The sequence below is a fragment of the Capra hircus genome, chromosome 20 (genome assembly GCF_001704415.2).
Source record: "Capra hircus breed San Clemente chromosome 20, ASM170441v1, whole genome shotgun sequence".
In the NCBI taxonomy this organism is placed as follows: domain Eukaryota; kingdom Metazoa; phylum Chordata; class Mammalia; order Artiodactyla; family Bovidae; genus Capra; species Capra hircus.
Window position 1 is genome coordinate 14261533 of NC_030827.1, and position 23731 is coordinate 14285263.

The 23731-nt window shown below is 36.2% G+C and overlaps 1 protein-coding gene across 1 annotated transcript in view; it reads left to right on the forward strand.

Annotated features, from left to right (window-relative positions):
- Nucleotides 1-23731, forward strand: part of ADAMTS6 (ADAM metallopeptidase with thrombospondin type 1 motif 6) — a 284847-nt gene that overhangs the window by 216629 nt on the left and 44487 nt on the right. The window contains exons 19-20 of the mRNA XM_005694638.3: nt 10184-10347; nt 10754-10892. Of these exons, the coding sequence (XP_005694695.1) occupies nt 10184-10347; nt 10754-10892 (303 nt within the window). The remainder of the gene's footprint in view (nt 1-10183; nt 10348-10753; nt 10893-23731) is intronic.

The window sequence follows — 23731 nt, forward strand, 5'->3', positions numbered from 1 at the left end:
TCCTTGCAGTCCAAAGGACTCTCAAGAGTCTTCTCCAACACCACAGTTCAAACGCATCAATTCTTCGGCACTCAGCTTTCTTCATAGTCCAACTCTCACATCCATACATGACCTACTGGAAAAACCATAGCCTTGACTAGATGGACCTTTGTTGGCAAAGTAATGTCTCTCTGCTGTGAGAGGTCAATCTCACATAAATGTTTGGGTCTGTTGATGTTCCCTCCCCTTAAACCAAAACCGCATTGTATGGATTAATAGAGATTTCCATTAAGTCTTGAAAATAAGAAGCATTAGTTCTTCAAATTTGTTCTTTCTCAAAATTATTCTTGCTTCACTAGGTCCCTTACATTTCTATATACTTTTTTGAATCAACTTGTTAATTTCTACAAAATGAGGTTATTTGGAATCTATAGATCACTTTGAGGAGAATTGACATCTTAAAAATATTGTCTTCCACACATGTAGCCCAGTGTTCATTACAGCACCATTTACAATAGCCAGGACATAGAAGTAACCTAGATATCCATCAACAGATGAATGGATAAAGAAGTTGTGGTACATATACACAATGGAATATTGCTCAACCATAATAAGAAATGAATTTGAGTCAGTTCTAGTGAGGTGGATAAACCGAAAGCTTGTTACACAGAGTGAAGTCAGAAAGAGTAAAACAAATACCATATATTAATGCAGAGACTTCCCTGGTGGCTCAGACAGTAAAGCGTCTGTCTACAATGCGGGAGACCCAGGTTCAATCCCTGGGTTGGGAAGATCCCCTGGAGAAGGAAATGGCAATCCACTCCAGTACTATTGCCTGGAAAATCCCATGGACAGAGGAGCCTGGTAGGCTACAGTTCATGGGGTTGCAAAGAGTCGGACACAACTGAGTGACTTCACATATAATCTTTAGAGAACTGATACTAATGAACCTATTTGTAGGGCAACAGTGGAGACACAGACATAGAGAACGGACTTATGGACACAGTGGAGGAAGGAGAGGATGGGACAAATTGAGGGGGTAGCATTGAAACATGCACTTTACCATATGTAAAATAGATAGCCAGTGGGAATTTGCTGTATGATGCAGGAAGCTCAACCCAGTGCTCCTTGACAACCTAGAGGAGTGGTATGGGGTGGGAGGTAGGAGGGAAGTTCAAGAAGGAGAGGACATATGTATACCTATGATTCATTCATGTTGATGTATGGCAGAAACCAACACAGCATTGTAAAGCAATTATCCTCCAATTATAAATAAACTGTGAAGCCTGGTGTTTTCTGTGTGGGAAGTTTTTGATGAAAAATTCAGTTTGTGTAATAGCTATAAAGTTGTTGAATTTATTGGCATAATGCTTTGTATAATATTACCTAATTATCCTCTTTGAGTGCCTGTAGGATCCCTAGTGATGGCTCTTCTCTCATTCTTCACATTGGTGATTGGTGTCTTCTTTTTCTTAATCATTCTAGTATTATGTAGTATTCCATAATCATTTAGTATTGTCTAAATGTCAATTAGATTAAATTGATGAGTAGTTTTTATTAATTTTATTGTCTTTTCAAAGAACTGGCTTTTGGTTTAAATGACTTTCCTATTATTTCTCCATTTTCCATCATATTGATTCCTATTCTTCTCTTTATTATTTCCTTTTTGTGACTCACATTGTATTTAATTTGTTATTTTTCTAGCTTATCAAGATAGAAACTTAGATTATTGATTTTTAAAGTCTGTTTTCTGCTCTAAAATAAGCAGTTTGCACTATAAATTTCCCTCTAAGCACTGCTTTAACTTCATCCCATATACTTTTGATATGTTGTTTTCTCATTAACACTGTTTAAAATATTTTCTTATTTACCATAAATCATGGCTTAAAAGGTATTATTCAGTTTCTAAATAATTTGGGGGGGACTCCAGATGTCATTACTGATTTTTATTTTAATTCTGTTATGGACAGATAAGATACTTTGTATGATTTTAGTTCTTTTGTTGAGGTTTGTTTTATGCCCCAGAGCATAGTCTCTTTTAGTGAATGTTCCATGTGCACTTGAGAAGAATATGTATTATAGTGGTATTGGGTTTAGTATTCCATAAATGTCAATTAGATTAAATCGGTTGATAGTTTTGTTGAAGTCTTGTACATTTTTAATTTTCTGCCTGTTTGTTTCAGCAAATACTGAAAGATTCTTGTTGAAATGTCCAACTGGAATTGTGGGTTTTTTTATTTCTCCCATTAGTTTGTAAGGTTTTGCTGCATTTATTTTCAAACTTTGTTGTTAGGTGTGTAGACATTCAAGATTGTTAGGTTTTATTGATGTGTTGAACATTTTATCGTTATCCTATATTCTTTATTTCTGATGGTATTCTTTGACCCACATCTATTTTGACTGGTACTAATCTAGCAACCCAGATTTCTTCTATTAGTGCTTGCATAGTAAATTCTTTTCTGTTCATCCACTTTTCATATATAGGTGTTTATGAACTTTAAATATGTTTCTTCTAGGCAACATGTTGTTTGAGTCTTATTTCTTATGGTGTCTAACAATCTTTGCTTTTTCAAATACAATCTCTAAATGCAGGGGCTTGACAAACTTTTTCTGTAATGGGCCACATGGAAAATATTTTCAACTTTATAGGACATGAAGACTTTATCTCAGTCAGCTGTGTCTGAATCATTTGTATTTAGTAGGATTATTAAAATCATTGGATTTAAGTCTGTCATTGTGCTGTTGTTCTATTCTGTCCATGTATTTTCCCTTTATTCTCCTTTTATGTTTTCTTTTTGTTTTATCAAATGTTTTATGGTACTCCAGTAGTGGACTTCTCTGGTGGCTTAGACAGTAAAGAATCTGCCTGCAATGCAGGAGACCTAAGTTCAGTTCCTGGGTTGGGAGGATCTGCTGGAGAAGGGAATGGCTACCCACTCCAGCATTCTTGCCTGGAAAATCCCACTGACAGAAGAGTCTGGCAGGCTACAGTCCATGGGCTCACAAAGAGTCGGACACAACTGAGCAACTAAGCACACACACGCACACAATGACTTATTAGCTATATTGTTTTGTTCTATTTAAATAGCAGTTGCTCTGCTGCTGCTGCTGCTGCTAAGTTGCTTCAGTTGTGTCCAACTCTGTGCGACGCCATAGACGGCAGCCCACGAAGCTCCCCCGTCCCTGGGATTCTCCAGGCAAGAACGCTGGAGTGGGTTGCCATTTCCTTCTCCAATGCATGGAAGTGAAAAGTGAAAGTGAAGTCACTCAGTCCTGTCCAACTCTTAGTGACCCCATGGACTGCAGCCCACCAGGCTCCTCTGTCCATGGGATTTTCCAGACAAGAGTACTGGAGTGGGGTGCCATTGCCTTCCCCAGTAGTTGCTCTAGAATTTATAAAATGCATCTTTATCACAATATACCTTCAAATAATATTACAACATTTATGTATGATACAAGACTCTTAACAACAGATTACTTCCATTGTATTCTTCCATCCTTTGTGTTGTTTTTCAAAAGCACATTTTACTTCTTCATGTTATAAACACAATGCATTGTTGTTATTTTTTTCTAAAGAGTCACTTTTAAAAATTTTTTAAATAAGAATTATTTTCTGTTTACCTGCAAATTTACTGTATCTGTCATACTTTCTTTCTTTGTGTTGACTTGAGCATCCATCAAGATATATATATATCTTCCAGGTTTTTTCATTAGATTTGTTTTCCCTTAAAGTTCTTGAGTATATTTATGATAGTTGTTTGAAAGTTATTTTCTACTAATTCTATAATTTCTGTCATTTCTGAGTCTCTTGCTTTAACTTGGCCTTCTTGGTTTAGACCATATTATCTTCCTCCTTGCCATTTGTAGTAGTTTTTCATTAGATGTTGTACATTGTGAATATTTTCTTACTGAGAGTATCGATTTTTTTATTGTTTTTTTTTCCCCCCTTGGAGTGTTAAGTAACTTGTAGATGAGCTTGATCTTTTTGAGGCTTGTTTTGAGCAGCGTTGAGATGAGTCCAGAGTAGCCTTTATTTCAGAGTTGCTCAGCCCCATTATTCTCTGATGAATGCCCTAGTGCTTGAAACTTCTGAATTCTTGCTCTAGAAATTTTTCTGCTTATGATTATCTAGTATTGGGGTGGGGCGATATGGCTTCATGGAATTTTATCCTGTGTATATATAGACTACTATTCACTAACAAATTCCCTCCTTTTACTCTAATTTTCTGGTTCTGCAAATTCCAGCTATTTCAGGCTTCTTAGTTTCTGATCTTTGTCTCCTAACTCAGTGAGACCACCATGTTCTGCTTTGGTTCTCCTGGTCTACACTGACAGAGAGTGCCTCCAGGCAGAAAGGTAGGGAAATTATATGACTCACTTTATGTTACTTTTTGCATATCACAGCTCTTCACCATCCTGGCCAGTGTCTAAAAACAGCTGCTTCATATATTTCATGCGTTTTCTAGTTGTTTATAGTTGGAGGGCAAGCCCAATCCCAGTTATTTCCCATGTGAAAAAATGGAAATTCTGTTTATTTGATATTTGATTCCTTGAGATGGATTTAGACTCTATTATGGCCCTTATGAGTTCTTACTCCCCTTAAAATATCACCTCTTTTTCCTTTAATCTTTTAAAAATAAGACTATATCTAGAATGCATCTTTAGATAGAATATCAGTATCATCAGACTCTTCCTTTCTTTGTTTAAGAAGACTTTTTTATTCTTACAGCATAATTTTAGATTCCTTTGTGCAACAGCAAGAATCAAACGAAAATAAGATTTCTAACATCAGATGTTTTACCTTTGATAATTCTCTGTCCGTAATGTCACATCCTCCTCACATTCTCCTCCCTTAGCAAATTTTTGTTAAATCCTTTAAGTGTTTGGTGTGGTTCTGAAATACATTATGACACTAGCAAAGGTGATATAGGATTCCTTAACTGAGTAGATAGGAAAATTGAAAAGTGAGAGCTTAAATTGAAGGAAAATTCAAAGCTGCTAGATGTCTTGTTTTTATTTTGTTTTCACTGTTTTTTATTGTGCAGATTCAGATATATTTATTGTTGTTAATCACTCAGTCATGTCTGACTGTTTGCGATCCCATGTACTGCAGCATGCCAGGCTTTCCTTTCCTTCACTATCTCTTGGAGTTTCCTCAAATTCATGTCCATCGAGTCAGTAATGCAATCCAAACATTTCATCCTCTGCCACCCTCTTCTCCAACTGCCCTCAATCTTTCCTGGCATCTAGGTCTTTTCCAATGTGTCAGCTCTTTGTGGTCAAAGTATTGGCACTTCAGCATCAGTCCTTCCAATGAATATTAACAGTTGATTTATTTTAGGATTGACTGGTTTGATATTCTTGCTGTCCCACAGACTCTGAAGAGTCTTCTCCAGTACCACATTTCAAAAGCATCAATTCTTCAGTGCTCAGTCTTCTTTATGATCCAGCTATCACATCTGTGGATGACTATTGGAAAAACCATAGCTTTCACTAGACAGACCTTGTGGACAAAGTGATGTCTCTGCTTTTTAATATGCTATATAGGTTTGTCATAGCTTTTCTTCCGAGGAGTAAGCATCTTTAATTTCATGGCTGCAGTGATTTTGGAACCCAAGAAAGTAAAGTCTGTCACTGTTTCCATTGTTTCTCCATCTATTTGCCATGAAGTGATGGGACCAGCTGGCATGATCTTAGTTTTTTGAATGTTGGGTTTTAAGCCACCTTTTTCACTCTTCTCTTTCACTTTCATCAAGAGGTTCTTTAGTTCCTCTTCACTTTCTGCCATTAAGGTGGTGTCATTTGTATATCTGATGTTATTGATATTTCTCCCAGTAATCTTGATTCCAGCTGTGCTTCATCCACCCTGGCATTTCGTATGATGTACTCTGCACACAAGTTAAATAAGCAGGGTGACAGTATACAGCCTTGATGAACTCCTTTCCCAGTTTGGAACCAACCTGTTGTTTCACGTCTGCTTCTAACTATTGCTTCTTGACCTGCATACAAGTTTCTTAGGAAGCTGGTCAGGTGGTCTGGTATTCTCATCTCTTGAAGAATTTTCCACAGTTTGTTGTTATCCACACAGTCAAAGGCTTTAGCGAAGTCAGTGAAGTAGAAGTAGATGTTTATATGGAATTCTGTTGCTTTTTCTGTGATCCAACAGATGTTGGCAATTTGATCTCTGGTCCTCTGCCTTTTCTAAATCTGTCTTTTACATCTGGAAGTTCTCAGATCACATTCTTTGAAGCCTAGTTTGAAGGATTTTGAGCACTACCTTGCCAGCATGTGAAATGAGCACAGTTGTATGGTAGTTTGAACTTTCTTTGGCATTGCCCTTCTTTGGGATTGCAATGAAAACTGACCTTTTCCAGTCCTGTGGCCACTGCTGAATTTTCCTAATTTTGCTGCCATGTTGAGTGTAGCACTTTAACAGCATCATCTATTAGGATCTGAATTAGCTCTGATGAAATGCCATCACCTCCTCTAGTTTTGTTCATAGTGATGCTTCCTAAGGCTCACTTGACTTGACATTCATAGGGTATCTGTCTCTAGGCAAGTGATCACACCATTGTGGTTATCTGGGTCATTAAGACCTTCTTTGTATAATTGTTCAGTGTATTCTTGCTACCTCTTCTTAATCTCTTCAACTTTGTTCAGTTCAGTTCAGTCGCTCAGTTGTGTCCTGCTCTTTGCAACCCCATGAACTGCAGCACGCCAGGCTTCCCTGTCCATCACCAACTCCCGGAGTTTTCTCAAGCTCATGTCCATTGAGTCAGTGATGCCATCCAACCATCTCATCCTCTGTTGTCCCCTTCTCCTCCCGCCTTCAATCTTTCCCAGCATCAGGGTCTTTTCCAATGAGTCAGTTCTTTGCATCAGGTGGCCAAAGTATAGGAGTTCCAGCTTCAACATCAGTCCTTCCAATGAATATTGAGGACTGATTTCCTTTAGGATGGACTGGTTGGATCTCTTTGCAGTCCAAGGGACTCTCAAGAGCCTTCTCCAACACCACAGTTCAAAAGCATCAATTCTTCGGCACTCAGCTTTCTTTATAGTCCATACGTCCATACATGACTACTGGAAAAACCACAACTTTGACTAGATGGACCTTTGTTGGCAAAATAAAGCTGTCTTGGTTGGTCATAACTTTGCTTCCAAGGAGTAAGCGTCTTTTAATTTCATGGCTGCAGTCACTATCTGCAGTGATTTTGGAGCCCTCCCCCAAATAAAGTCTGTCACTGTTTCCACTGTTTTCCCATCTATTTCCCATGAAGTGATGGGACCAGATGCCATGATCTTAGTGTTTTGAATATTGAGTTTTAAGCCAACTTTTCACTCTCCTCTTTCACTTTCATCAAGAGGCTCTTTAGATCTTCTTCTCTATCTGCCATAAGGGTGGTGTCATCTGCATGTCTGAGGTTATTGATATTTCTCCCAGAAATCTTGATTCCAGCTTGTGCTTCCTCCAGCCCAGCGTTTCTCATGATGTACTCTGCATATAAGTTAAATAAGCAGGGTGACAATATACAGCCTTGATGTACTCCTTTCTCTATTTGGAACCAGTCTGTTGTTCCATGTTCAGTTCTAACTGTTGCTTCCTGATCTGCATACAGATTTCTCAAGAGGCAGGTCAGATGGTCTGGTATTTCTGTCTCTTTCAGAATTTTCCAGTTTGTTGTGATTCAGCTTTGATAGGTCCATACAATTTATGTCCTTTGTTATCCATCTTTGCATGAAATGTTCCCTTGGTATCTCTTACTTTGCTTGAAGAGATCTCTAGCCTTTCCCATTTTATTGTTTTCCTCTATTTCTTTGCATTATTCACTTAAGAAAACTTTATCTCTCCTTGCTATTCTTTGGAACTCTGCCTTTAGTTGGGTATATGTTTCCCTTTCCCTTTTGCCTTTTGCTTCTCTTCTTTTCTCAGCTATTTGTAAGGCCTCCTCAGACAACCATTTTGCTTTCTTGCATTTCTTTTTCTTGGGGATAGTTTTGGTTACCGCCTCTTGTACATTGTTACAAACCTCTGTCCATAGTTCTTCAGGCACTCTGTCTATCAGATGAAATCCCTTGAATCTATTTGTCACTTCCACTGTATAATCATAAGGGATTTGATTTGGGTCATACCTGAATGACCTAGTGGTTTTCCCTATTTTCTTCAATTTGGGTCTGAATTTTGCAGTAAGGAGTTCATGATCTGAGCCACAATCAGCTCCAAGTCTTGTTTTTGCTGACTGCATAGAGCTTCTCCATCTTCGGCTGCAAAGAATATAATCAATCTGATTTCAACATTGACCGTCCTGGTGATGTCCATGTGTAGAGTCATCTCTTGTGTTTTTGGAAGAGGGTGTTTCCTATGACCAGTTCTCTAGACAAAACTCTGTTAGCCTTTGCCCTGCTTCATTTTGTCCTTATATTGCCTAGGTAGTGTTGATGTTTCAAATGAGACAGAATCACTGTGAGAATTGAAAATAAAATATTTTAAATATAAGACAAATTTAAGACTAAATAATTTTTAGCTAGCATGTTCCTGCCTCCAAAGTTTAGACTTTTTTGACAGTCAAATGAATTTACAACATATTTGAAGTCAAGAAGGTACAGATATATTTTCCAGGCAGTTAAGGATGAGGAAATGAAAATGATCTATACTGCTAAGGATAAGTGGTAGATTTCCAGAGTCAGAGACTCTGCATCATGACCCTTTTAGTCCTTTGGGGCTGCATGATCATCTGGCCTCATAAAGTTTTTGAATAAGTTAGCAAACTAACAGAAAGATTAAGCTGACATATTTTTTATCACTGTCAAAGCATGATAATTATTATCAAAATTATCTCTCATTTATTTATAGAAGTTTTATGTAGTAGTGCTGATAACCATTTTTGTATTACATATTTTTAAACTTTTTTTCACATTTTTTTCCTAAGGAGGTTTAAAAAATGATGTTAATCTTTTTCTTGATACCTTCTGAGGTTTTGATCATGCTTAGAAAAGCCTTTCAATGCCCCAACATTATTTTTTTTATATATTCCCACATTTTCTCCTAGCATTTTATGACTTAACTAAATTTACATTTAAATAATTACACATCTGGCATTTATTCTTTTCTCTCCCTTTCTTTAAACTTTGTTTTTATTGAAGTAAGATTCAAATAATATAGAATTCAAACATTTTAAAATGAACAACATAGTGGCATTTAATACATTCCAAAATATTTTCATCATCCCAGAAACAACTGCATGTCTGTTAAGCAGTTACTTCCCATCCCTTAGCCCCTGGCAGCCACCAGTTTGCTTTTTGTCCCTATGGATATACCTATTCTAGATATTTCTTGTAAATAGAAGAGTAAAATAGGTGATCTTTTCTGTCTAGCTTCTTCTACTTAGTGCAATTTTTTTTTTTTTAGTTTCCTTTGAGTCATGTGTAGTACTTCATTCTTTTCTACGGCTAAATTTTATTCCAGTGTCTTGTATATGCTCCAGTTTTTATCCAGCCATTCATTGATGGACATTTGGGTTGTTTCCACCTTTAGCTATTGAGAATTACTACTATAAGCTTGTGTATACAAATATTTGAGTACTAATTTTCATTTCTTTTGGATATATACCTAGGAATGGAGTTGTGATAGCTATTCTTATATAAAAAATGAGATAAATTCAGCATTTTTTTTTTTTTTTGCCTAAAATCTAGTCTTTTGTCTTAGTTCCATTTCTTGTTATCTTTCCTCTACTAATTTGGGATGCTTCCTTTGTTATACATTAACTCCCTATTGTACTTGTGTTTATTTCTTAGCTATCCATTTTGTTCTATTTTTCTGTCCATCTATGTGCCAGACCACAGGTTGCCCCACCCCTGTACTTGTATAATTACTGTTTTAACATTTGGACAGGAAACTCTGCTCTTCACCCCTACTCCCATCCTTTAGTCATAATTTCCCTTGCTTGTTCCATATTTTTATTCTTTCAGATAAGCCTTTCATTCTTGTCTATCAATAACATTATAAATACTCAATATCTTCTTGACATTCATGTGGAAAATTACTATTTAAAATTGTACTTAAGAAAATGGTCAAGAATCCCATATCTAAATGAAAATGGATATTCATTGTACACTTCAGTGCAGTTTTTATTCAGTTACATTGTAGTGAATGAAGTTTCAGATTTTAGCTAAAGTGTTTTGGTTTATTTTTTAAATTTTTTTTTAGCTTTAAAATCTGAAGGGGATGATTACTATATTAATGGTGCCTGGACTATTGACTGGCCGAGGAAATTTGATGTTGCTGGGACAGCTTTTCACTATAAGAGACCAACTGATGAACCAGAATCCTTAGAAGCTTTAGGTCCCACCTCGGAAAATCTCATTGTCATGGTAAATATGCCTTTGCCACTTCATTTCTCCTCTTTGTAATCTGTCCTTTGAGGTAGGACGGGGCAGGATTTATTATCTGAAATTAAAGTAAATAATGGTAAAATGCCCAAGGGTGAAAAAATCTGTGTCAAGTTGAGACTGCACTGCTCTTTCCATATGACTGATCTTTTCAATGCCTGCTTGAATGATATTTGTATAACCAAACAAGGCAAATCAGAGAAATGGCTCCAAATTACCCATGAAAATGGAAGGAGAATATTCAATATAAATACATGTGTTCTAAAAGTTGTCTTAAATTTCCCTTAAGACTTAGATTATGACATTTTCTTCTTCAAAAGAAATAATAAATATCTGAATAAAGGCTCATTGTATTTTAATTATCTTCACCAGTTGTTTTCAATGGCAGGTTCTGCTTCAGGAACAGAATTTGGGAATTAGGTATAAATTCAATGTTCCCATCACCCGGACGGGCAGTGGAGACAATGAAGTTGGCTTTACGTGGAATCATCAGCCTTGGTCAGAATGCTCAGCTACTTGTGCTGGAGGTAAGACACCCACTAGGCAGCCCACCCAGAGGGCAGTATGGAAAGCAAAACATTCTGAGCTATGCTTTGTGTTTGCTAAAGAAGCTAATTGGAAACATTTCTTGCAGGTTTGCTTCAAGCTGTAATTTAGCAAAAGAAACTTTGCTTTAATTACATTACATTCCGTTTGTTTTTAACCTCATGTAATTTGTACAGATTTGTTGGTAAAATACATCTTGGCACAATGAGTGTCTCTGCTGGTGCTTCTCCCAAGACTATCTTGAAGGTGGGCTGTTTGCTTTTCGTGAACACATTCTTGGTAAAGAACATCAAGAGTTTTAAATAAGAAAATGAGCGAGAATCAGACGGCACAGATGCAACATCTTGTAATGGGGGATGAGAATGTATGTCTGTGTGCTTGTATGTTTGTGTTTGTGTGCTTGTGTGTTTCCCACAATCCTATTCAAACTCCCTTCTGCAGCCATCCAAGTTAAGGGACTATATTCTGGGATACTACAATAATTACTGGTCTGGGTCTCTGGCTTAATGGTGTTTGCAGACCCCATGGTAGTCCCTCAGAGAGGTAGCTGCTAGGCGGTGGTTGGTGATGTGTTGGTTGTCCCATGTGCGTTTTTCATGGGTGCCTTTTCCCCACAATTTACTCTATTCCTAATCCTCCTCCCTCTAGTGGCCACCAATGCAATTCTTTACCTCTGGCTGGGAGAGCAGGACAGTTGGCTTCCTTCAAAGCCAACACCCTTGCTGCTGCATGGACTGGTGAGTAGAAGTGCTGTGCAAGCAGCATCTTCCTTCTCTCTGGAGACTAAATGCATCGCCTCCACCGTACACCTTGATCCTAGTAGGCAAGAAAGCAAATGTATCCCTCAGGTCTGTGCTGGACTAGAGCACCTCACCATTCCAAAAGCAAAGGTGAAATTTTGAATAGTGATATATAGAATGGGAGAGATGGAACTAAAGTGAATCATCCCATTTTACCCCATATTCCAATTACCTATTTTTCCTTTCTAAACTACTAAGAAACACAGGCTTTACATGGACTTTATCCTACTAGTCTTATACTCACTGAATCTCTAAATACTTCTGATTCTCAAAGCTTGAATCAGAGAAATTATTTTTCACAGAGGTAAATAATCACAATAATAGATTCAGTAATTTTAAACTCATATAGAATTAAATCACAGATAAACTCCAACTTCTGTAGTAAACACTATAGAAAAAAGAAAAACCAATGAATAATAATAATGTTTTCCTTCTGTGTGAAGTATCATGAAACATGGTTATGTGTAATCTGTGGCATACTTATAAAGATCTCTAATTCCCATCCATTTTATGTGTGAAATGGCTGGTGATTTAGAAAATTTAAAAAACTCTAGGGCACTACTATTTCTTTTAATAAAATAGAGAATATTTGAAATGAATCATTCAAGTGAATGCCATTATATTATAGTGGCATTATAATATATTATATTATATCTTTCTTTGTTTCAATTAAATTCCTTTTTTTTAATCCATAAATTAACTTTCCCCTTTTCACATACCAAAAAGAAATCTTCATGATAACAATAAATACATAATTCAGGCCCTGAGGTAAGGTGGGATAAACTTATTAAAGAAGAGTAAAAAGAATTTAAGTTTAGGAAATCTAATGGAGTTTGAATGTCGAGGTTGATTATCTCAGAGAAGAGAAGGCTGAGGGAGAGAATATTAGTTTCTTCAAGTATGTGACAGAATGTTGAATGGGAAATTCTTAGTGCCTATTCATCTTTGTACTGACAATTGCTATATTTGGGGATGGTTTAGATACAGTCTTGTCTGAGGCCAAGGAGGGATTAAGTAAATTCTCAATGTTCCTTCTAACTCTGATTCTTTTGTTCAGAAAGGAGATAGTCCAACAAAAAAGGGGACTTAATTTAGGAGAGAAACTATGATTTTATTAAAGTAAAGAAATATGAAAAATCTGAATGTGTGTTATTCTTTTCCATGACCCTAGTATTGAGAAATCATAATAGAAGATAGACTTCTTGTGCTAGGAGATAAAACAAAAGAAAAACAAGGAGGAAGCAAAACCATTGGAAAGAGAATTTTCTCTTTGTTATTTGTACTTTTTTCTTCTCTTGTGGAGCTACCATTCTAGATATTTGAGGTGGTTCTGGAAATAAAGTTCTGCTCAGTTATGAGTGACAAGCCTTTAAAAGGCCATTTCCTTCTTTGGAAGAGAGATGTACAGTGTTTGAAAATTGGCAGGCATAGTGTGATGAGCTGTTATTTCTTGGTAAGTAGTTTTCAAAGTGTGGTCACCAGACCAGCAGTGTCAGTGTTACCTGAGAATTTATGAGAAATGCTAATTTGGGACCCATCTCAGACCTACCAAATAGCATCTCTCTGGATGGGGCCCCAAACTCTGTTTTAACAAGTTCTCCAAGTGATTCTGATACTCATTCAAATTTCAGTACCACTGGTCCTAGTTCACAGAGAATCTGAAACCTAGCACTCTAGACATATAGAATTCACATCCTCACCACTGAAGTCTGTGCATCTCACTAGACTCATTTTGCATCTAAAACAATTTCTGGAACATACTAGGAACTCAGGAAATGTTTATAGTAAGTGAATGAGCAAAAGGAGTGAATTATTTTGGGCAATTTTATATTTATGTTATTCTTTCCAGTGGAGGAAATTAGAGTTTAGAATTGCTGTTTTTCTTGTAAGGTGGAGCAAAGCAATTGCTAGAGAAAGACAGTATAATTTTGATTATAGTCTTTTGTTTGAATAGGTTGAAAATATTTCCTAGAATATAGAATACAGATATCAATTATTAGAATTATTCTTCCTACACATAACCCCACTTTTAACCTTAGGTTCTTTAAATATTGGAGGTTTAGGATTCAGGGAAGGAAAATCCCTTACAGCTCCAGGAATCTTGATCAAAGAAAGAACCAGAGTCATATGTTCAGTGATGGTAAATGGAACTTCATCTGTAGTTAAGGAGTCTTTCAGGGAAAGTCATTTCTTCTCAGTTTCACTCAGAAGCTAAAGATGAATACTAAACATGAATTTTTAATTGGGATACTCTATGCTCATCTTTCCAAGGTGGTGCTAGGTATCTTGAGACTGCCAAAACTTTTTAAAATGTAAAACAAAGGAACAGGAATGATCTCAAAGAACTTTCTATTGCAATCTCGTGACTCGTTAGTGTTCTCACCTATGCTGTCCTGCATATGTCTAATTAATAGCAAGACCTTTGGACTTTGAGTTTGGGAGCAATGTTGGTATTTTTTCTTATGAAATCTTTCAAGATAAGAAGTTTTGAGACTGTTTTTCTGTTGCTTAGCAGACACAATGACAAATCTAAGACTGCAGGAAACATTACTGGTGATTCAGTCCAAGAAATGGCCTTTTCTCTGAGTCAGTGATGACACACTTCCTTAGCCTGAATAAAAACATTGAGATGCTGTGGGGTGTTGTCTTCAGGATAAATGTGATTTTTAAGATACAGTTGTGACTCTTCCTCTCTGAGAGAATTAAAACTTGACTATTTTCTGAACCATTGTTATTCCCACTATTGTGAGAATTCCTTATCCAAAGTATTGTATACTCTGTAATTAATCTGACTTCTAAACTTATATACTACTATTGTATTCATGATTAACTTGTTAATTGATAAAGCTTGGCCAGGTAGTGAGAATTGTACTGTTTTACAATACAAAACGTTAGGAGTTTTTTAAGTAGCAATTGATGATGATATGCCTTTTCTATGACTTTTAAACATTTAAATAATAAATAACATTTCTTATTTAAATATTTGCTCAGACGGTAAAGAATCTGCCTGTAATGCAAGAGACCTGGGTTCGATCCCTGGATTAGGAAGATCCCCTGGAAGAGGGCATGGCAACCCACTCCAGTATTCTTGCCTGAAGAATCCCCATAGACAGAGGAGCCTGGTGGGCTGCAGTCCATGGGGTCACAAAGAGTCAGATATGACTGAGTTATTAAGCGCATACAATAAATAATATATATTATCTTTTAGTTTTAGTTGTATATACTCTCTTTTTACTGATGTTTGGGTAGATGTATGGTTTTCAAGTTGTAGTATGCATCAGAATCACCTGGAAGTCTTGTTCAAACAAGGTTGCTAAATTCTGCCTCCAGTTTCTGACTTGGTAGGTCTGAGGCAGACTCCAAGAATTTGCCTTTCTAACAAATTTTCAACTGATGCTGGTAATACCAGCGTTCAGTGGTATCAGTGAATCATACTTTAAGAAATCATACTTTAAGAAACATTGGGCTAGATGCTTAGATTTTATAAAGTAAATTATTAAAACAAACTGATAAATCTTTTAGATAATAATCCATATTATAGTTGTAATCACTTTACAACCAATCTTTTAAATGATAAATGGTTCTAGCTCATCTATGTAATAGCAAATAAAATTTTACAGTTTTATGAAACATTTTTTGGTGCCCTGTTTCATTTGCTCATTCTAAATAGCACCAGGAGATAGGCATTCCTATTGTTTTTCTTCTTTTACAGGTAAAACTCAAGTAACTTGCTGAAATCAAGACTTCAAACTAGTGATTTTCTAAATGTAGCATTTTCTCTTATAATAAAAATGGTCCTTTACCTTGAACAGAGCTTTTTCATCAGTTGACATTATCAGTAGAGCAACAGGCCTACCTTTGCATGAAATGTTCCCTTGGTGTCTCTTAATTTCCTATTCTATTGTTTTCCTCTATTTTTCTGCATTATCCACTGAATAAGGTTTCTTACCTCTCCTTGTTATTCTTTGGAACTCTGCATTCAGTTGGGTATATGTTTCACTTTCTCCTTTGGCTTTTACTTCTCCTCTTTTCTCAGCTATTTATAAGGCCTCCTCAGACAACCATCTTGCCTTCTTGCATTTCTTTTTCTTGGGGATAGTTTTGGTCACCACCTCTTGTACAATGTTGTGAACCTCCGTCCATAGCTCTTCAGGCACTCTGTCTATCAGATCTAATCCCTTGAATCTATTTGCCATTTCCACTGTGTAATCATAAGGGATTTGATTTGGGTCATACCTGAATGACCTAGTGGTTTTCCCTATTTTCTTCTATTTAAGTCTGAATTTTGCAATAAGGAGTCAATGATCTGAACCGCAATCAGCTCCCAGTCTTGTTTTTGCTGACCGTATAGAGCTTCTCCATCTTTGGCTGCAAAGAATATAATCAATTTGATTTCAACATTGACCATCTGATGATGTCCATGTGTAGAGTCATCTCTCACGTTGTTGAAAGATGGTGTTTGCTATGACCAGTGTGTTCTCTTGATAAAACTCCATTAGCCTTTACCTTGCTTCATTTTGCCCTCCAAACAGGCCAAATTTGCCTGTTACTCCAGATATCTCTTGACTTCCTACTTTTGAATTCCAATCCCCTATGATGAAAAGGACATCTTTTTTTGGTGTTAGTTCTAAAAGGTCTTGTAGGTCTTCGTAGAACCATTCAACTTCAGCTTCTTTGGCATTAGTGGTTGGGGCATAGACTTGGATGACTGTGACGTTGAATGGTTTACCTTGGAAATAACCGGAGATCATTCTGTCATTTTTGAGACTACACCCGAGTACTGCATTTTGGACTCTTTTGTTCAGACTGTGAGGACTATTCCATTTCTTCTAAGGGATTCTTGTGCACAGTATTGGATACGATGGTCATCTGAATTAAACTTGCCCATTCCTGTCCATTTTAGTTCACTGATTCCTAAAATGTCGATGTTCATTCTTGCCATCTGTTTGACCACATTCAATTTACCTTGATTCATGGACCTAACATTCCAAGTTCCAGTCCAATATTGTTCTTTACAACATTGGACTTCATTTTTATCACCAGACTCAATATTGTTTCCACTTTGGCTCAACCTCTTCATTCTTTCTGAAGCTATTTCTCCACTCTTCTCTAGTAGCATATTGAATACCTACCAACCTGGAGGGCTCATCTTCCAGTGTCATGTCTTTTTACCTTTTCATACTATTCATGTGGTTCCTGAGACAAGAATACTGAAGTGATTTGCCATTCCCTCCTCCAGTGGACCGCATTTTGTCAGAACTCTCCACCATGACCTGTCTGTCTTTGGTGGCCCTGCACAGCGTGGCTCATAATTTCATTGAGTTAGACAAGGCTGTGATCCATGTGTGCATTTTGGTTAGTTTTCTGTATTGTGGTTTTCGTTCTGGAGGCTGACTCATTGGAAAAGACCCTGATGCTGGGAAGGATTGAGGGCAGGAGGAGAAGGGGGTGACAGAGGATGAGATGGTTGGATGGCCTCATTGACTCAATGGACATGAGTTTGAGCAAACTCCAGGAGACAGTGAAGCACAGGAAAGCCTGGCTGCTACAGTCCATGGAGTCACAGTCAGACATGACTTAGTGACTAAACAACAGTAGAGCAACGTGACATATTCCCCACTAATAATTTCTCCTTTCCAGCTTGAAATTTCTTTTTTTCAAATGTTTTTCTTAAAGTAGTGATTCTCAGCTTTGACTGTTCATTGGAATCACTTAGGGAGCTTTAAACAACTTTGAAGTTCGGTCCTACCCCCAGATATTCCTATCTAATTGTTTAGGAATATTGTTAAAAGCTCCGTTGATAGCTCTAATGTGTAGCCATGGTTAAGTACTGCCTTTGAGGCTGATTGAAGGTTTAGTTAGTTTTCAAATTGCATTCAGATGCAAACACCTCTCGAAGCATTACTCATATCTCTGTTATTAATTGGTTACTAGTTGAATGTAAAGGTTAATGAGCTTTTGGTATAAGTATCTGGGGTGGAAAAGTAGCTAGAGGCATCAGAGAAGGGAATGAAAAGAGTGGTAGAATACTAATTAATTTCGCAATTTTGTTTAGTATGGTCATTGTCCTTGGACTTGTCTTTAGAAAGTTTATTGTAGTTTATTGTAGCTTACTTCTTTACCTAGTAAATCATTTATAAGCGTCTAAATAATGCTTTTAAAACTGACTGAAATTGTGTTAAATATCTTATTTTGGCCTTTTGGCTAAGATCAAGTGAAATTATACTAAATGGGTTTTCCAAAACCCTTTCTTCTCATTTCAAGTTTCTGTGGTACTTAGGGAGCTAAAATGAATAAGTGATATATATACTCAACCAACTTTAATTTAGATGCACAAGTCAGAATATGAGGCCCTTGTTTTAACATTTATGAAAAGCTGATAACAAACTTTATTTTTTTTCTTTGTGACTAAGAGTTCTAATCAGAGAAGGTCTTTTATTGTTTTAGGAAATTCTTGTTTTTGTTAGGGAATGAATTTTTGCAAAATGCAGCAGTATTCACGATAATCTCCTTCCCTATCTTTCTAGAGGTACTCTCATTTCCCACTATTCAAACCAGTCCCTTTACACCTCACCCGCCAAGTCCTCCTCTTATTTAATACAACCCTTAGACTTTAAAGCTTCCCTGCTTGCAATGCCGGAGACCCGGGTTCGATCCCTGGATCAAGTAGTCCCCCTGGAGGAGGAAATGGCAACTTACTCCAGTATTCTTGCCTGGGAAATCCATGGACAGAGGAGCATAGTGGTTTACAGTCCATGGGTCACAAAGAGTTGGACAGGACTGAGAAACTAACAAAGACTTTAAAGCAAAACTTTCCAAAACCAGTTAACAGAGTTGATGCTGTACTGTTGTACCTGTTCTGTTACAAAAGAAATCTTAAGGATGCTTTAGTTGTGCCAAGAAAGTTCAGCAATACATATGTATTTTAATGTATTAGTTTTACATTTATACTCTAAATATACAGTCTTTGTCCTGCAATCAGGTCTGTTGACACTTCTGATTACTTTCTTCAAATTGTTTTTTCTAGGCTTTTCTTTCTTTCTCTTTATATTGAAATACAAAAATTATATACCAGTTTGGTCAGTTTTCTGCTGACAAGAGCATCTCTCTGCTAGCCATTCATTACTTAGCAGCTCAGGGGAGAAAAAGAAAAAGATAAGCTAAAGCTATGCTTAGATGGAGGACTGGAAGAGGGAGACAGATTTATTTTTAGAGGCAATTTTGATTTTGTTTGATCAAAGAGCACAGATTTTTTTATACAATGGAGTGTTTAAGGAATGTTTCTGATCAATTGTCTTTGACTATTTAAAATGTTATCAGTTTTTCTTTTACATTTACATAGTCTGTTTAATTTTATTATATATTTGATGCCTAAATTTTATATAGATGCTTATTTTACTTGTTATTCTTTTTCTTCCCTGGATATTATCTTAAGCCTAATGTGTGTGTGTGTGTGTGTGTGTGTGTGTGTATTTGTGTGAATAGCATATAAATTTTAAAAAGAAACTCTATGTTTTTCCTCTTTCTAAGACAGATATTTTACTCTGTGGTTTTACCTGACTCACCTAGATTCTTGTATGTATTGGAACTGGTTTCTACTTTTTAAGATGCTTTACATAGTTTCTAGTTACTAGTTTGTATTTTCCTGATTTAGGGTCATATTTTTCACACCACACTGTGGTTCCCCACAGCACACTCACAGAGGCACTACTGAATATTGTACATTTTCAATGCAAACACAATGACATGGGTCATACACTACACAAATTATTACTTTTGAGTTGTTTGGACCTAACTGTTTAATAAGTGAAACTCTTATTTTTTTTTCTTCCTGGGAGAGCTGTGAAAAAATTACTGGGACACTAATGGTGCTGTGAACCAAGAAAATTTGAGAACTCTTGATTTAGACTAAAATGAGCATCAGTAAAGTTGGACAAAAATTAGTCACCTCACTTCGTTTCAGTAGTTGGTGAATTTTATTTCATAAGAGGAAAAAATGTATAAAAACTCCTTATTCAGGGTCTTAGTGATGTTCAGAGTTTAAAAATGGAGACTCTTATGCACTTTCATTAAGAAACTAGAGATTCTGAGTAGTATGTAAACTTCTCCTTCATATCTATATTTATTTCTTCTGATGTGCCCTGTTTGAATATGTTTCCTTCCTGTTTCTGTTAGTTCAGCTTCAAGTGATTAAAACAAAAGGAAAAAAAGGAAGAAAGGGAAAAGAAAAAAAAAAACTATGTATTTGAAAGAGCCCCAATAGCAAATTCTTCTTTGCAGTTTACTACCTAACAAGTTTATGTAATAATATACACTATTCTTTTTACTAATAATAGACTTTTCAGACTGCTTTAGTGAATCTTTCATGCAGATTACCTGGTCCCCTTAGAAAGTTAGATATTTCTATCTTGTTTCTATAGAAGCACTTAATGTTACATATTTTATTGTTTTCAAGAATGATGCAACACAACCATAATTGTGCACTTAAAATAAATCCAAAATAACAATTTTGAAAAGTAATTATTAGAAAAATATAATGCAATCTTATGCCAGTACTAATATCTGGCTGAAAGAGACCATCTCTCAAAGGACTAGATAAAACAGAGACAAATGCTTTATATATTCACAGATGTCCTTTTAATTTCTTTGCTGATTCTGTTAGTGATGTTCAATATACCTAAGATATTTAACATCACTAATAATGGTCATTTGACATTATTAGTGAACTAACAGAATATGCTTCATACAAAAAAGGGTTTTGAGACTTGACTTGTATAGACCTAGTAAATAATTGGAGAAGGAAATGGCAACCCACACCAGTGTTCTTGCCTGGAGAATCCCAGGGACGGCGGAGCCTGGTGGGCTGCTGTCTGTGGGGTCGCGCAGAGTCAGACACGACTGAGGCCACTTAGCAGCAGCAGCAGCAGCAGCAATGACGCGTACACTGTAACTTGGAAACAAACTCAAAGTGGATGGGGCCCTAAAATGAAGCAGAGGAAAACAAAACTCAACTATTTTTCGAGTTTCAAGATAGACTTGATTGGAATGAAGTGTGAAAGACATTAATAAGTCACATAATTGTTCTCTTCCCTTGGATTTAGAAATTACCATACATAAGTTACTTTCAGAGTTAAGCAAAAGATAAGAGATGGGAATTTTAGTTTGAATAATTAAAAACCTATTAGTCATTGTCATTTCTTTCCCTTTGAAGAAATATAGTTATATAATTACTTTTTAGGAAAAATCCCCTATAAAAGATATTTTCTGTTTAAGGTTGTATTGTGTTCTGTTTGAAACTATGAGGGTCCTGTTACATTTGGTTCCTTTATATACCAAACTTAGACATAAAGCAGATCACTGTGATACTTTTAATGACACAAGGCCTTTGTAAAAAGTGACTTGAGTTTACAAGGAATTAAAGATTTGTATGAGCTTTGTTCATTATTCCCTAATTTTCGCTTTGCTCTTTGAAAAATAAAATATTTGTTAGACTAGACTATAGTCTGTCATTGTATTGACTGTGGCATTCCCCTAGTCATTCTTTCTCATCATCCCCTTCTTTCAATTAACTTTCAGTGTTGAGAAGGAAGAGTACACTTAAACATATGGGGTTAGTTGTATCAGGCTTATAGCAGGGCTCTTGTGAACATCACAGCTCCTAAAAGCCTATGCTATCTAGAGGAGAGTGGAAAAGCTGGCTTAAAACTCAGCATTCAGAAAATGAAGATCATGGCATTCAGCCTCATCACTTCATGGCAAATAGATGGGGAAACAATGGAAATAGTGACAGACTTTATTTTCTTGGGCTCCAAAATCACTGTAGATGGTGACTGCAGCCATGAAATTAAAAGATGCTTGCTCCTTGGAAGAAAAGCTATGACAAGCCTAGACAGCATATTAGAAAGCAGAGACATCACTTTGCCGACAAAGGTCCATCTAGTCAAAGCTATGGTTTTTCTGTTAGTCATGTATGGATGTGAGTTGGACCATAAAGAAGGCTGAGCACTGAAGAATCAATGCTTTTTAACTGTGGTGTTGGAGAAAACTCTTGAGAGTCCCTTGGACTGCAAGGAGATCAAACAAGTCAACCCTAAAGGAAATCAATCCTGAATATTCACTGGAGGGACTGATGCTGAGGCTGAAGCTCCAATACTTAGGCTACCTGATGCAAAGAGCCGACTCATTAGAAAAGACCCTAATGCTGGGAAAGATTGAAGCAGAGGGAGAAGGGGACGACAGAGAACAAGATTTTTGGATGGCCTCACCGACTTGATGGACATGAGTTGCAGCAAGCTCCAGGAGTTGGTGATGGACAGGGAAGCCTAGTGTGCTCCATGCAGTCCATGGGGTTGCAGAGAGCTGGACATCACTGAGCAAATGAGCAACAAATGTAGCCATCGACTGCACTTAGCTCAGTTCTCATGTAACATGCCCTTCAGAGGAGTATTCCACTAAGTAAACTCATACTCTTGGCTGATTCACACTTCTGAAAGCTAATATGTTTTTTCTTTTATTTCTCTATTTCTATTTATCGTTTTCCTTATATGGCTTCCTCTATGGAATATACATTCTAAAAAATTCTTTGAATTCTACTCTGTATTTTCAATATAATTTAAGCTTTCTAACTTTTTGTAAAAAATCTTGCATATGCAAGTTTAGTTTGAGAATCTGACATTTTTTACTGTTTACCCTTGCATACTGTGGCTTGCGTTTTCTCTAATGCTAAGATTTATAACTGAGGGAAAGAAATCTCTGCTAACCTAAAATATTCCTCCTAATGCTGTTTTCCTTCCTCTTTCATTTTGTTTCTATTGCTTTAGAGATTGTGTTCTTCCTTAACATAAACAGGGCCTGCATATATATTTACTCACTGAAAAACTTGGGTAGGGCTGAAAGCAATGTTTAAATGCATTCCTTTTGTATTAATGATCTATATATCACAGGTCATGTTTCACTTCACAGAAATTTTGTCCCAAATCTCATTTTTGACAGTCATAATATCATGCATGTTTACAAGGTATTATACATAAAATACTTTTGGAAAAAAATAAAGCTTCTTATAATGATAAATATTATCACAATTCTATAGGATTTTATGATATTACTACTCCCATTTTTTTATGTAAACAAAATTAAAATTTTAGTTTTAAATGAACAGCTTGTTTATGATTGTGTCCTTGTTATAATTTAAATCTGAAATATTTGCTCTTTGGTTCCAAGAAAAGGATTTTACATATAATTAAAGGAAAGCTTTTTTATTTGGTAATAAGTAAAAGAAGCTCAAAATCATCTTATACTCCAGCATCATTCCTCTAAGATTTTTAATGAAATACCCAAAACAATAAACTCCTACTAAAGTTCATGGAAATACCTTTTAGTATAATATGAGTTAAAATTAGGGAACTTGCCTCTCATAGTCTTTTATTTCTAGTGTTCTGCCTCTTGACATGTCTGACTCCTTTGATACATACCTCACACTGCTAAGAACTGAGACATTTAAACAACTCAAAAGCAAATGGAATCTATCAAACGCTGTTCTCCAGACTTATAGTCTGTCGAATACAGGGGAAAGCAGACATAGAAGGGGAAAAAATGGAAAATTGAATTGTGGGGGAAAAAAAGAAAAGGCAGCTTTCATAGAATTTTGGATCTGAAAGAAACATTAGAAATCATTTAATTTTTTAATCTCATTATACAAAGGAGAATAAAAACTTGCCTTAGATCATTTACCTACACTGCTAGAACTCAAAAAGAGATGGTAACTAAACATGGCAGAAATTGGACTGAGAAAAAAATATAAAAAGATAAAGTGAAAGGAGATAACCACATAGATATATGGCTATGAGAATTCTTAAGATCCACGAATATCAAAGAAAAAGGAATTAGACAGCAACTTAACAAAATGAGAGGACTATAAAATTAACAATATTAGGTCTGAAAAGGCATGGTCTTATTAGATAAGGTAGCTTCCATAATATAATAGTAATTGCCATATCCTCTCCCTTCATTATTAATGTAAT